This window comes from Elgaria multicarinata, chromosome 1 (genome assembly GCF_023053635.1).
Source record: "Elgaria multicarinata webbii isolate HBS135686 ecotype San Diego chromosome 1, rElgMul1.1.pri, whole genome shotgun sequence".
Lineage (NCBI taxonomy): Eukaryota > Metazoa > Chordata > Lepidosauria > Squamata > Anguidae > Elgaria > Elgaria multicarinata.
The window spans coordinates 45815838-45829488 of record NC_086171.1 but is presented as its reverse complement, the minus strand read 5'-3'; the positions used below and the strand labels follow the sequence as shown (position 1 = coordinate 45829488).

Here is a 13651-nt window from a genome sequence, read left to right as displayed (position 1 = left end):
TGAATTAAAAAAAACTGAACATGTATAGTTTTGCACAGTAAACTCACTTAAGTCATCATGACTACAGGAATAAAATGGTGTTTGCTTCCGCTTCCCTGATACACTAAACACATTTATTTAGGAATAAGCCCCATTTTGTTGTAGAAAAGGATTGTGCAAAAAATAATAATGACTTTTTAATCATCTTTTTTTTTAAATGAGCATCTGTAACCACCTATATGCCTGGTGGTCTGTCACCTGACTAAAACATGTTTTTAAAAGGAAGGATGTTCAGTGACCAGCATCAGCTTGGTTGGCCCCAGTATGCCCATGACACTGGTGCTGACACTGGGCTTGTTTGCCACTACCCCCCCCCCATTACCTGCCACTCTGGATGATCATTGTGGGGTGCAGGGTTACAGGGCCCTGAACTTCAGCCCCTTCAGCCCTCGCAGCTCCACTGAGCAGAGGCACACGTTGTTATGACAGCATCCAATTTTTGGCAGCACATGTTCTGATCTTTTGGAATGAGGCAATGATAGGTCAGTGCTGCTGGCTTTGCACATGACTAGACTTGCGTATCTTCTTTCCATGTGCCAAGTGGCTCATCATCTGGCAGCTCTCAGGCCTTTGCATTAATCCTGGAATCCCCAAATTACACGCTAGAATGCAATGCTCATGCTCTTGATGAAGCTACCAAAATCAGGTACACATTTTATCAAGTTAACTGGCTTCATGTTGATGGCTTGGAGACCAAAATGTTCAGGGCTGTAGTCAGCCAGGAATACCCATTTCCATGACATTCCATTCCATGCCCCCCACCCCCACCCCCACTTTTCTATTATTATTATTTTATCCTCAGCGGTGAGTCAATATTCTGTCAGTCCTCAATGAGTTATTTTGGGAGAGGGGGTACCCCTTATGTCCTCCCATCTCTGTAAAAATTGTATCTATTTCTGCAAAACTTGACGTTCCCCCAAGCCTGTGAGTGGTGGCTACATTTGCAGAATGAGTTTGCTAGTAGTACACAGCACTTAAGTGGAGTTTTATAGGAAACTATGGCAATATGGAAACTTGATGTTTGTGTGAGGAGAACAGAAAATGGAATGCATGTTTGACTTCTCAAATTTCTTTCCCCCTTACAAAGACTAAAATCATATTTGTGAATCCTTTCCTTTGGGAGAACTCAGTGTAGCGTAAACAAGCCCCCCCAAATGTCTTTCACAGGATGGCATGGGAGCTTGAAGCAAGCGGATCTGGCAACTGGATTGTGTCGTCAAGAGATAACAACTTTATTAAAGGTTGAACTCTGACAAAAATCAGGAAAAGGGTGGTGGTGGGAATATTTACAAGTGCAAGAAGCTGAGACTTCTTCTTTTATCAGCAGCCTGCAGAAGAGATAAGGAGTTGGGTCAGCCCATCTCTGTGGCATAGCGTGGCCACACTCTCTTTGCCTTTTGATTCTCTTAGGGAAGAATGCAAGGAGCTGCTGACATTTCTACTTAAAAGGGAGAATCGATGGATCTTTGTTTCCCCGCTGTCTGCCTCTTTGACCTTATTGTGTTTTGCAACAGAAAAGAAAGAAAGGGGAGTCCAGAGAGAGGAGTTCTAAAGAAGAGATTCCTGCGGTGCAAACCTCAGACAAGATCACCGCTTACTGATCAACACAGGGGCTGATGTTATTTGGCCATTTCCTTATTCGTTGCTTCGGCTCATTTCAGATTCTTGCCCCGCACATAATAAGTCACACTCTTTCCAAGCCATCATCCCTGTATTGACAGGCAAATGTCACCCACGTTTGATTGACGTCCAATTGCTCCTGAATGCAGAAGTGTGATTTAAGAATCAATTCAGGCTATTTGTTTAATGCAGCCTTGCTCTGCCTTGTATTTCGAAGAAGTGGCACTTGCTGAATATCTGCTTTGGAGGACTACTGCTCAAATTACAGAAGTCAGATGGCTTGCTCACCTTGCAAGAGAATGACATTCATCTCCACCACTAATGTGGTGTGTGCGCGTGTAAGTAAACAGAAGGCTGTTTAAGGAAAGAGGAGTCTATGAAGGAACCACTGTTTTGGGGAAAAAATATGCACTCAGACTTGGCACAGAAACTTCTTGTCTTTAACATACATCTTCTACCAGGAAAAACCTACTGTTGGAGTGACTCTTCGCCTAATCGACATATTCCAAGGGGGCACTTATGTAAAGCAGTGGGCGCTCTTTTGCTCACTGCTGCAAATTTACAGCATTTGGCCCAAATGGCAGAGAAAAGCCCTCTGTAGCCCACTGCCATCTTATTCTCAGCATGTGATTTCCAGAAAAACAGAGGGCAGGGACTGAGATTTTCCCATGCGTCTAAGGTCATGTGTTTTAGTTCGATTCAGCAGAGATTTAAAACCTGGAGAGAGGTTTTAAATCTCCATTGATGGTATGGGTGCTTTTCCAAATGGCTTTCGCTGGGGTGAACAGTAATACCCTGCCAGTGTATGCAAAGGGATATTTCACATGACAGGCGGAGGCCGCTGGGGGAGAACCATTAAACGAGAAGCAGGCTTGACCTTTACATTCTGGATCAGTGATCGGAAGGTTATCCAAAAGGTGCTAAGTAGATCTCTCTCTAACCAACCCCCCACCCCACCCTTTCCTTGATCTGCTCCAGCAAGAAAGCTGTCATCACTCAGGGCTCAGCAAGGGAAAGGCTCACGATTTCATCGCTCAGTGCGTGGAAAAAAAGATAGAAAGCGGTGGGGAGGGGAGAGAGAAAGGGAGAGGGAGAAAGAGGGGAGGAAAACATTTCCCCACACTTGTCAGTGAGATGCCAAACTCTCCATGAGTGGGACGAGCTGAGCAGATGCTGGGATGAGATGCCAAGGCAGCTCCCCTTTCCCCTGCGCTTTTGGGTGCTTATAAATTACTCCGGCGCCTTTGCTATCCTCCTCTTGTCGTAGCAAGCGGTGGCGTGCGCTCGACGCCTGTGTTCAGCTCCAGTGAGCGGTGCTTCGCGGGGCCCCGGTAGCTCTAGCGAACGAGCCAGCCAAGACTGAAGAGGAGTCTCGTTCTCTCTCTCTCTCTCAGTGGTACCAGCCGGAATCTCCCGTGCTCCCGCTTTCCCCCTGCTGCCCTCGGAGAGTTGGTGTCGCTGCAGAAGCCTAAGAATGAATGAGTGAAAAAAAGGGGTGAAGAAAAAAAAAGGCGAGAGAGGGGGGGGAAAACCCCGCGGGAAGGCAGCGAGAGGCGATCGGGAGGAGCAGAAAGGGAAGTTGATTCGAGCTGGCACAGGCGGAAAAAAAAAAGTCGATCGCCAGCAGCTGCATAAAAGTGTGAGCGGCTCCTCTCCAGGGTAGCGGCGGCGGTAGCCACAGGTGCCCCAGACGGAGAGGCCGGGCAGCCGAGCAGCCGAGCGAGGCGGCGCGCTCGGGACTTGTCGGCCGCTGGGAACTGGCGAAGGACGCCTTGGCGTGCGCCCCTCCCCGCCGCCGGGAGGAAGAGGGCGAGAAGCCCCGAGGGACGCGGGGAGGCTGCCCCGCGGTGATTTCGGCTCGAGGAGGTGCCCGTCCCGCCATCAAGATTTTGTCCAAAAGCAGGCAAGAGGATCGCCCTGCGCTGAGCCGCCTGGTGGGCAGCAGGCGCCGGCTGATCGCGGCCGGCGCGCTGGGGGTGGTCATGGTCCTGCTGCTGGTCATCCTCATCCCGGTGCTGGTCAGCTCGGCCGGCACGTCGGCCCACTACGAGATGCTGGGCACCTGCCGCATGGTCTGCGACCCGTACGGCGGCACCAAGGCGCCCAGCACGGCGGCCACGCCCGACCGGGGCCTCATGCAGTCCCTGCCCACCTTCATCCAGGGCCCCAAGGGCGAGGCCGGGCGGCCGGGCAAGGCCGGGCCGCGCGGGCCCCCGGGGGAGCCCGGGCCGCCGGGGCCCATAGGCCCGCCGGGAGAAAAAGGCGAGCCCGGGCGGCAAGGACTGCCGGGCCCGCCCGGGGCGCCAGGCCTGAACGCGGCCGGGGCCATCAGCGCCGCCACGTACAGCACCGTGCCCAAGATCGCCTTCTACGCGGGCCTCAAGCGGCAGCACGAGGGCTACGAGGTGCTCAAGTTCGACGACGTCGTCACCAACCTGGGCAACCACTACGATCCCACGACGGGCAAGTTCACCTGCTCCATCCCCGGCATCTACTTCTTCACCTACCACGTGCTCATGCGCGGCGGCGACGGCACCAGCATGTGGGCTGACCTCTGCAAGAACAACCAGGTGGGGCCCAGGGAGAGACGCCGCCGGCGGGGGTGGGGAGGGGGAGAGCCCGGGAGAAGGCGCGCGCGGGAAACGGCTGGGCCTCTCCGCGCTTTGGCCGCCGCTCGCCGCCCACCGCCGCCGCTGCTCTCTAGGCCAGGAGAGCGCGGGGCGCCCCCGAGAGGGTTTCCCCCTTTTGTGGCCCGTCTCGTGCGTGGTTCCCGCCACAACTCTCCGTGCCTTTGGATCGCTGCGCAGCCGGCAGAGATTCAACCGTATCAAGCTTCGCTTGTTGAATTTCTGCCGGTGGTGCCGCCGGGAATAGATGGCAACCCGAACACACCAATGAAATTAAGCGGAACTGAGCGGGGCGCCGCTTGGAAGGGACAGCGGGCAGAAAAGCATGGGGCGGGGGGAGTCTCGAAGGATACGGGGGTGGAAGAATGCCCAGTGAGCGATGTTCAGGGATCCCTTGGACGCCATCTGGCTTGTTTAAGAACCGTTAGTGGTGAAGACAAGGTACTCTACACATGCTCTAAGGCACTGCCTCTTTATTTCCTCACATGTTCGGTCCGACCGTGGTAAAGAAGTGAGGGTAGGATGGACAAAACCGGGAATTGTTGGTAGGTTCTGTGGTTTAATCTGGCAACAGATCGAGAAGGAGCTGTGGGTATCTCAGGAGGCAGCAACAGAGCGGGAATTCGGGGTCGGGGTAAAGACCGGGGAACAGTTACAGGTTGCAGTATTTGGCTGCTTACATCGCCTTTGCTGTGTGCAGTGCGGAGTAAGGCTTGCCGTCTACTCGCGATGTTAAGTTGCATTAGTGACCCCTTGAACCACTTGTTCATGCCCCCGTCACTGTGGCCAGAGTTGCCCAAAATGGCCTTTTCTTCTCCCTTTCCGTGTATGTTGCTTCTGAAGGAAGTGGAGGACTTTTGCGCACAGGATTAATCCAGAATTAATTCACGCGGAATGTGGGTGATTGTTCTTGGTGTTTTGCTCTCCCTCCCCCCGGGTGGAAAAGAACAACACGGAGTGAATAGCGGGGAAAGTGAAAGTAGAGAAGAGATAAATGAGACGTGGTGAGCCCCAGGAAAGAGGTTTGGGGGTAGTGCTGGAGCGTGGAACGAGCACCCAAGTCCTCTATGGCGTGTGAACGGCGCGCTAGAAGAGGCGGCTCAGTCTTAGAAAAGAGACAAATCGTGCCTACGAAAGGTGAATTGGGGACGGGGAAGAGGGGGGGGGGGTCTGACCTAGGGAATAGGCGACCCACCATCTCATGGAAAAGATACGTTTAGGAAAGCGAGAAAATCTGGAACTAGGGCTAAGAGTCCATGACAGCAGTGGAAGCTGGTGGCTCCGATTTCGGTGGGGCTGTGAATCCGTTTCATTCAAAACCAGTCAGAACTCTAAAGGAGCTATCCTAGGTGCTGAAAACTCATTTTGGGGGTTGGGTCCAAAACTTGGATAGCTCTTTTAGAGTTCTGACTAAAGCCCAAAATGGAATCACACAACCCCACCGAAAAAGGAGCCACCAGCCTCCACTGCAGGACAGGTGGGGTGGCCTCGTTAAGATAGATGAGCAACCCACTCTCCCCCACTCTTTAGTTATTTCAACTAAGCCAGTCCGAGGTGTGAAGTCGCTCTGTATTAATCCACCCCAGGTTCTTGCGCCGCTTCCTCCCAAGGGCGGGGGAGGAGGGTGGAAGGAGCTCCTAGCGGTAGTAAACTTCTGAAGGAGAAGAGCCTCTTTTAATTGGGTCTGTTTATAACCGCCCCTCCTCCTTTCCCTTCTTCCCCGAAGTCACAGCGAGTGAGTGGCCACAAGCAGCGTTTGTAACCGAATTGACGCGCCACGGGAAGATTAGCAGTCAGTCACTTTAGGGGGTTAAAAAACAAACATCCCCCTTGCTCGCTTTGTGGATATTGCTGCCCGGGTTGTAAGGGGCAAGGAGAAAACCAAGAGGGCCTGGGCGGGCAGGTCTTTTGCACGACGCGCCGCTAAAGTTAGTAGATATCTATAGATATCCAAGGCGCGTCAAGAGAAAGTCCTGGCGGGGTCGATGGAGCCCAGACAACTCAACGCGAAAGCCCGGCTTTCCTTCCTTAAAGCGGCCGCTGCTTGCTCCACCACTGTGGCCTGTGTGGTGGTAGTAGCAGCCACAGCGCATCGCTAAAGTTGGGAAGAGTGCGGGCTTTTACTAAGGGCCTGCCTCATGGAGGGAGAGGCCGTAATCTGGAAAAGAAAAGGCGGAGGACACTGGGTGAAGGAGGAGGAGGGACGGCTTCCGCATGACTAGAAGAAAACTTTTGACGTGTCAATCCCAAACTTTCCTCGGAAGAAAGTTCCATTTCGAGGCCTGGGGACTCTTCTAAAGCTGTAAGCCCATGGATGGCGGCCTGGGAGTAAACTCCATGGGGTTTAATTTTGACTAAGGCGTGTGTTGCTCCAGTGCAGTCCTGTGCATGTCAACTCAGAAGTTAAAAAAACCCCTTTTAGAACCCAACATAAAAAGCAGCTGGTGTGTGTGTGTGTGTGTGTGCGCGCGCGCATGTGGATGGCTAGAATAAGTATGGAGAAAGTGAAGGGAATGGCAAGCAACGATTGTTATGGGAGGGGAAAGAGGTTGCTTAGAGATGCGTCGAAAGGATTTGTGAACTGCCCAGAGAGCTTTGACTATTGGGCAGTATGGAGATGTAATAAATCAATAAACTACCACTACTATAACTACAAACCAAGCCCAGATTTATGCCAGTACATATGCAACACAATCGTTCGGATGTTTACTCAGAAGTAAGCCCCATAGTATACAATGGGGCTTACTCCCAGGTAACTGCACAGGATTGCAGACTAAAAATAGTATCCTGCAATGATATCAATGGATAAACAAATAGATTCTATCCATATTCACTCAAGAATAAAGTTTTGTTAAGGAGGGGGTTGTGATACTCCTTTCTTACCACACTATTTTCCCCAAAAAGCATTGCTTTCCTTCCCGATTGTTGGCAAAGAGACAAAACTAAAACAAACCTATTTGAACCATTCTTTCCTCTTCCCCCTGCAATTCTTCTCTAGGCCAAACACCACATTCCACAGGATGAAAGGCATAGGAATCATCCATTTTAATTACTTTAACTGGTGCTACATTTGCTTGCCTCCTCTGACTGTTAAGTGTCCCCCAGGGATCTGGTCTTCAGATATACATGTAGTTAGCACATCTATATAATTGTTTGCATTCATTATTGTCTGTATAAGCAAGATTGATAATTGGATAGGATAAGAAAAATTAGAATTTGTGTCTAGATGGGCTTAGTTAATGCAAAAGTCCAGCAGAGAGCTCATGGATAAAAATACAATATAATACAACAAACCTTAAAGACACATGCACAATAACATATAAATATTTAATTCCATAACAGTGGGAATCAAAAAGTAATATTTGTCAAACGTCACGTGTAAGACTAGAAATCAAAATAAATAAGATGTCAGAAAGAATTCCAGAGTTTACTAGAAAACGTTTATTTTATGCCAACAGAGTCCTAGGTGCTATATAGAAAACAAAAATGACACTGTATCTTACCTGGGAGTTTGCTGATTGCTGCTTTCAGGTTTACAGAGTCTCCCCAAGAATATTATGTTTAATATTTGCTTTTTATTTATGAACTTCTATCATAGGTAGCATGGTGACCACGGTTTGCTGTAGTCTGGCAGGGGTTTCACAGAAGCTGCAATATAGGATTCCTTAGCTGAATAAAGTACTTGAGATTGAAGGGATTCCCTCCCCCCTGAAAGGCAGAATAATGAAGCTGAAATTGCTGGACACTGGTACTGGGGGAATACCAGTGTACCGTAACCAGATGAGAGTTCTTTTCAGTCACTCCAGCTTTGTGTTGAACGCAGGATCACAGATGGGAGCATCAAAGGCTGGTAAATTAATCTGATATGCCACTTAACCTTTTGTTTATGGTTTCTCACAAGTACTGTAAAAATGAAATTATGAGGACATCAGTAGTAATTAATCAAATTAGCAAATGCCTCTAACATAAATACAGCCTTTAAAGATGAGACCACATTGTTAAACATTAAATACAGCACAATCGGTTTCCATATCTCACATGTACTTCTATCTGGTTTACAAATACAAAACGTTTAAACAATTTTGGTTATTAAAAACCATTATTTTTCTTTAACCCTAGGTGGAAATAAAAATAGAACACAGTACAGTACATGGCATATTTTTATGATCATAAATATTAAAATAAGCCTGAAGATAGACTAAGTACATAATCCCAGACATTTATAAATTGCTTAATTTAGTCACTATACAAACATAGCAGACAAATATTGATCATGCAATACTGAACTCAGTTTATATTTATGCAGACATAAGAAATCCGTATGCCAATTTTTTATATTAGTGGGTAGCGTTAATGCATTGATGTTTGGAGGGGAGACTGATTTGATCTTATAAAGTTGATACCTAATGAATTGTGAGTAGAGTTTTCAATACAAATTCTTGGGGGTGGACAAATTACCTTTTGAAGAGAGCAAAGTATTACAGATTCAGCACTGCAATGAAGGAAAACATCAGTGCTGGAAGTGTACATGACTTACACAGAAACAAAAAAGATCATTCAAGTGCAACATATATTGAATATCTCAAGAACTCCCATGTAACACATTGCCTTCCTTAATAGTTAGCTTAAATATAGAAGTGCTGAGACTATAACATAATTGGTTTGTTTGCAGTTTTAATATCCCTGTGCACCTCTATTGCTCAGTGAGGTGAGCAATCATGAAACTTACGTAATGTACACCACATTAATTGTTTTAATTTTGAGACACCTTTAACATCTACAGCAACACACTTAGGATTCTTCTGAGACTGTCCTTGTAGGCTTTAAAAAGAAATTACATTGGCTACCAACAACAACAAAAGAGGTAGAGAGACCATAAAGGTAGCACATTGAGTATGGGATTGAGGTTAATGCAGACTCAAGGCATTGTAGCTGTACACAAAATGACTGCAATCTGCAAGGTATCTTTTGGAGCTCAATCAATAAATCTTGATTCTTTTAGAGCCATGTCCATTACCATGGAATGTGTCCACTATCCTTATATAGTGTTCACAATGATCTATGAAGTACATTTAATGCTAAAGCCAGTAGCCCAATAGAGTTCATGCCACTTTGTGGCTGGGGTGGCGGGGTGGGGCGGGGTTAGGCAGTTGTAACATAAAATGTTACAGAATTCAGTATGTAGCATTTAAATACAGCGTGAATGGAATTCAAGCAGTAATTTAAGCAGTAATATTTAATAAAATTTGATCATCAATTCACTTTGACTCATGCTATAATGATCAAACAAACCCAAGAATGTCTTCTTTCTCTTTGCTATCTGTAATATCAGTGATGATCACAGAACAGGATAGATCCTAAGGATGAATATTTCTGGTGCTAATGTCTGAGGCCATCAGCTGCTTCCAGTTGCTCATTAATCCTTAGGAAATAGACTATTTGATAGTTATTGCTTAAAGAGTGGTCAGGACAAATCACTTCAATAAACAATGTAATATATTTGAAGCAATGAATCCAATGTAGGGCAGCCCAGGATATTGTTATACAGTATGTCTGCTTAAATTAGAACATTTGTTCAGCAATTACAAATCTTTTAAGCCGTTCTGAACCTTGCTATATGATGCAGAAGAAGAGGTTTCTCCTGCTTCTGTGGTTTCTAAGCTTCATAATACCCTATGAGATCTAGCATGGTGAAAAGTCTTATCCATTGTTAACATTTCTGTATTAATGTGGGATCATATCTCATGAAAAATTAATTTGAAAACCTATCATTTATACCCTTGAAAGGCATTCATGGACATATTTTTTTGACTTATTGTGCTTTTTTCCAATTCTGAAAAGATAAAAAAAAAAATCCAGTAGATTGTATGCCAAGTCATGCATTATTTCTTAGTTCAGGTTTGCAAAACCACTAAATCATTAACAGCTCTGTATAGCTGTGCTGGAATAAAAAACAGGCAACAAAAGCAGATGATATGTTGTAATAACATTAATTGTGTACAAATAAAAGGTTAAATATTTTATCTGTGGAGCCAAACTGCATATAAATGATTATATTCTATTAAGCGGGACTATGTGCACATCTAGTTTGATCGTATGTTGGACTAAGAGCAAGATTGTGTCAGGATTCCGAGGACAGTTCGTTAATTATATCAAATTCAATATGTAGTACTTTCAGGTATAATGAAAACCAAAGTTCACTGATTCAAAAGCCAAGGCATCAAGGGATTGTCTTATTATATGCTTATCTGCTCTCCAAACTTCTATAATCACCTCATATCCTTATCTCAAAACAGACCTGATTTTGATCCTAAACCAATAGGAGTCAAGTACAATGTTAGTGTGTGTGTGTTTGTGTGTGTGTGTGTGTGTGTGTGTGTGTGTGTGTATGTATGTATGTAAGAATCTGGATTGAAATCAAGATTGTGGCCCTGTTTTCCCCCATCCCCACTTTGGCTTATGCTGTGGGCTTGTGCTAGCCCAGTGGCTTGTTCACCTGTCATATCACAAGCTGCTTTTGAACACTCCCCTTTGTTTATCATGCATCGTAGGAACTACAGTTCAAGGAAAACAAATCTGAAGCTTTCTTGGTCTTATGGAACTAGTTTCACAGTTCTTTGAATTGTGGCCTAAGTACAGAGTAGCAGTTTGGTGAAGTGGCTACTGATGGATTGTGGAGTAGTGATTTTGAATCCCTGCTCAGCATTATAGTTCACTGGGTGACTTTGGACCTCTCAGCCTAACATGTGAGAATAAGATGGAATAGCTCCTATGCATGCCACTCTGAGCTTCTGAGGTGGGATATAAATGATATGGGATCTGAGGAGGCGGCTATCAATGTCTGCTAGTCCTGATGGTTATGTGCTTCCTCCAGTATCTGAGACAGTAAGCCTGTGTGCACCAGTTGCTGGGGAACATAGGTGGGAGGGTGCTGTTGCACAATGTTCTGCTTGTTGGTCCCTGGTTGACAGCTGGTTAACCACTGTGTGAACAGAGTGCTGGACTAGATGGACCCTCGGTCTGATCCAGCATGGCACTTACGTTCTTATGTTCAATAGTGGGTCAAGTTATTACTTAGAAGAAAGTTTTCAGTGGATTTAGGATTACATGCTGAAGAATGGGCGAAGTAGTTTTGTAGTAGTCAAACAAACAAGCTAATGGTTGGTGACTTAAGTATAAATGTTTTGCTACAGCTGAGTCGGCTAATATTGTGTGTTATGTTAGTGACCACAGTTGTAGAAGAATGTAGTCATGATGGGCAGTAGAACATGCTACTACACATGCAGTTTCATTCCATGGTGGTTACAAGTATTAAAATTGTAAATCAAGTATTTTTATGCATTTGTTTTATTCAGGTGCGAGCCAGTGCAATCGCGCAGGATGCGGATCAAAACTACGATTACGCCAGTAACAGTGTAGTTCTACATTTGGAGCCAGGAGATGAAGTCTACATAAAATTAGATGGAGGAAAAGCACATGGAGGAAACAACAACAAATACAGCACATTTTCTGGATTTATAATTTATGCTGACTGATAATGAAGTCAAAAACTAAATCACATTCTTCTAAGTGATGGATTCACGTGGCAAAAATCAATGAATCAAGAATCCCAGAGGATACTGGCCTGTGGACACCTCAGTAATGGGGTCAAATGCTACCTGACTCACATCTGTACAACCCAAGAAAGAGTGTTAAAACAAAATATAGAGCAAGCTAAACAGATGTGCGATCCACTATCGCCAAAGCAAAATACTCCTTGTTGTTAGTGTCCATGTGAATGAAGTCCTATATAGATCACAACTTTTATAGAGAGAAAAACAAACAAACCTTAAGGCACTGAATAATTTCTTCAGCATATATGATACTTTTGGTGTGCTATGATCTTGCTGCTTTTATCCATCAGCTTTGGTACTTGTGACTTACCTGCTAACTATGATGCGTGTGGAGCGAACTCATACTATGTGGTGAGGAATGATTTTACAATAAAAGGAAGATGTAACTAAATTTTGGTTATTCCCTCCAAAGGAATTATTTGCCTATTCCTTGTATTCCATTACTACCTAGAAATAGAAATTAACCCGCTTCAAGCCTTAGATCTAATTTTACTGTATATAAACGAAACATCAGATTATTACCTGCAGCATAGTTGTGTCTAGTTTTCAGATTTCCGCTATGCTCGAATTCAGTGATTTCTTACTGGGATAGGAGCTCCAGTGTACACAAAGTTCCAACCCCCAGAAGGGGTGTCACATTCATTTTAGCAGCAGAAGAAAAATCCATGTGTATTCGTTTGTACATGCCAATATTCTCTCTCCACTGATGTGAATGGGCAGTCTGCATAAGCACTCTGCACAAGCAAGGAGGCCACATGCTCATCGAAGTGTATGCAGTGCTCTGAATTAATGGTCTAAATCTACTCCAAGCAGGATATTGCACTATGAAAGAGGTATATAAAAGGCAAGAGCCACACTACTGCTTTATAGCGGTATTGAAGTGCACTGACAACTGTTAGGGCCCATTGACACATACCATATACTGCTTTCATACCACGTTCATTGTGCTAAATCCTACTTGGTGTGGATCCTGCCTTTTATATACCGCTTTCATAGTGCAATATCCGGCTTGGTGTAAATTAGGCCTATGTTTGAGAGAAAAACATGGAACAGTAAAGTTCTGTGAAAATACATTAAATAAAAAATACTGTATCCTGATATTAGGGATACTACAAGCACAGCTTGTAGGAATATCATTAGGAATATGATCCCCTCCCCTTCTGGCTAAATGTACAAACATAGAGAACATTCCTTTGTAACCCCCACCCCTAGTGTCATGTACATGTTTTGTCCTCACTATAAATATCTACAACTGCAACACTTCTTTCCACAGGAGTGAATGAGAGCCATTGACCTATACGGAAAAATAGTAAAAGTGGATACTCAGGAGGATCATTTTGGTAGGGTTCAACCCAACCATTGTGATCAGTTTCTTAGTGGTTACGGTAGGGGAAAGCAGGTTTTACTTCTTCCTGCCCTAACATGTTGGCAAATGTAGCCCACTTACCTTGCTCCATAGACCTCAATGACATTGATCAACGTTTGAGTGATCTTATCTGCATTCTCACCCTGTGCTTGATTCGTTGAGCTCCATCTGCACATAGCTACAACTGTATGGAAGCTTCTCCCTGTGGTGCTTTCCAAAGGACTTGCAGTATGTAGATAAATTCAACCGATAGCTGATTGCAAGGGTTTTCTCACCCAGTCAGCACCTTCCTTTTCAGCAGGATGCCAATCACATTAGGAAAGGCCCACCCAATCAGACTTGCCCATATGGTTGTGATATTTGCACACACTGATTCCACATTGTTT

General features: G+C 45.4%; 1 protein-coding gene across 1 annotated transcript; it reads left to right on the top strand.

The window, feature by feature from the left end:
• Positions 1–3620: 3620 nt before the first annotated feature.
• Positions 3621–12273, top strand: C1QL3 (complement C1q like 3). Its single transcript, XM_063147602.1, has 2 exons — positions 3621–4229; positions 11642–12273. Exons 1-2 carry the CDS (start codon positions 3642–3644, stop codon positions 11819–11821), a joined length of 768 nt encoding a protein of 255 aa, XP_063003672.1. The 5' UTR covers positions 3621–3641; the 3' UTR covers positions 11822–12273.
• The last annotated feature ends 1378 nt before the right edge of the window (positions 12274–13651 follow it).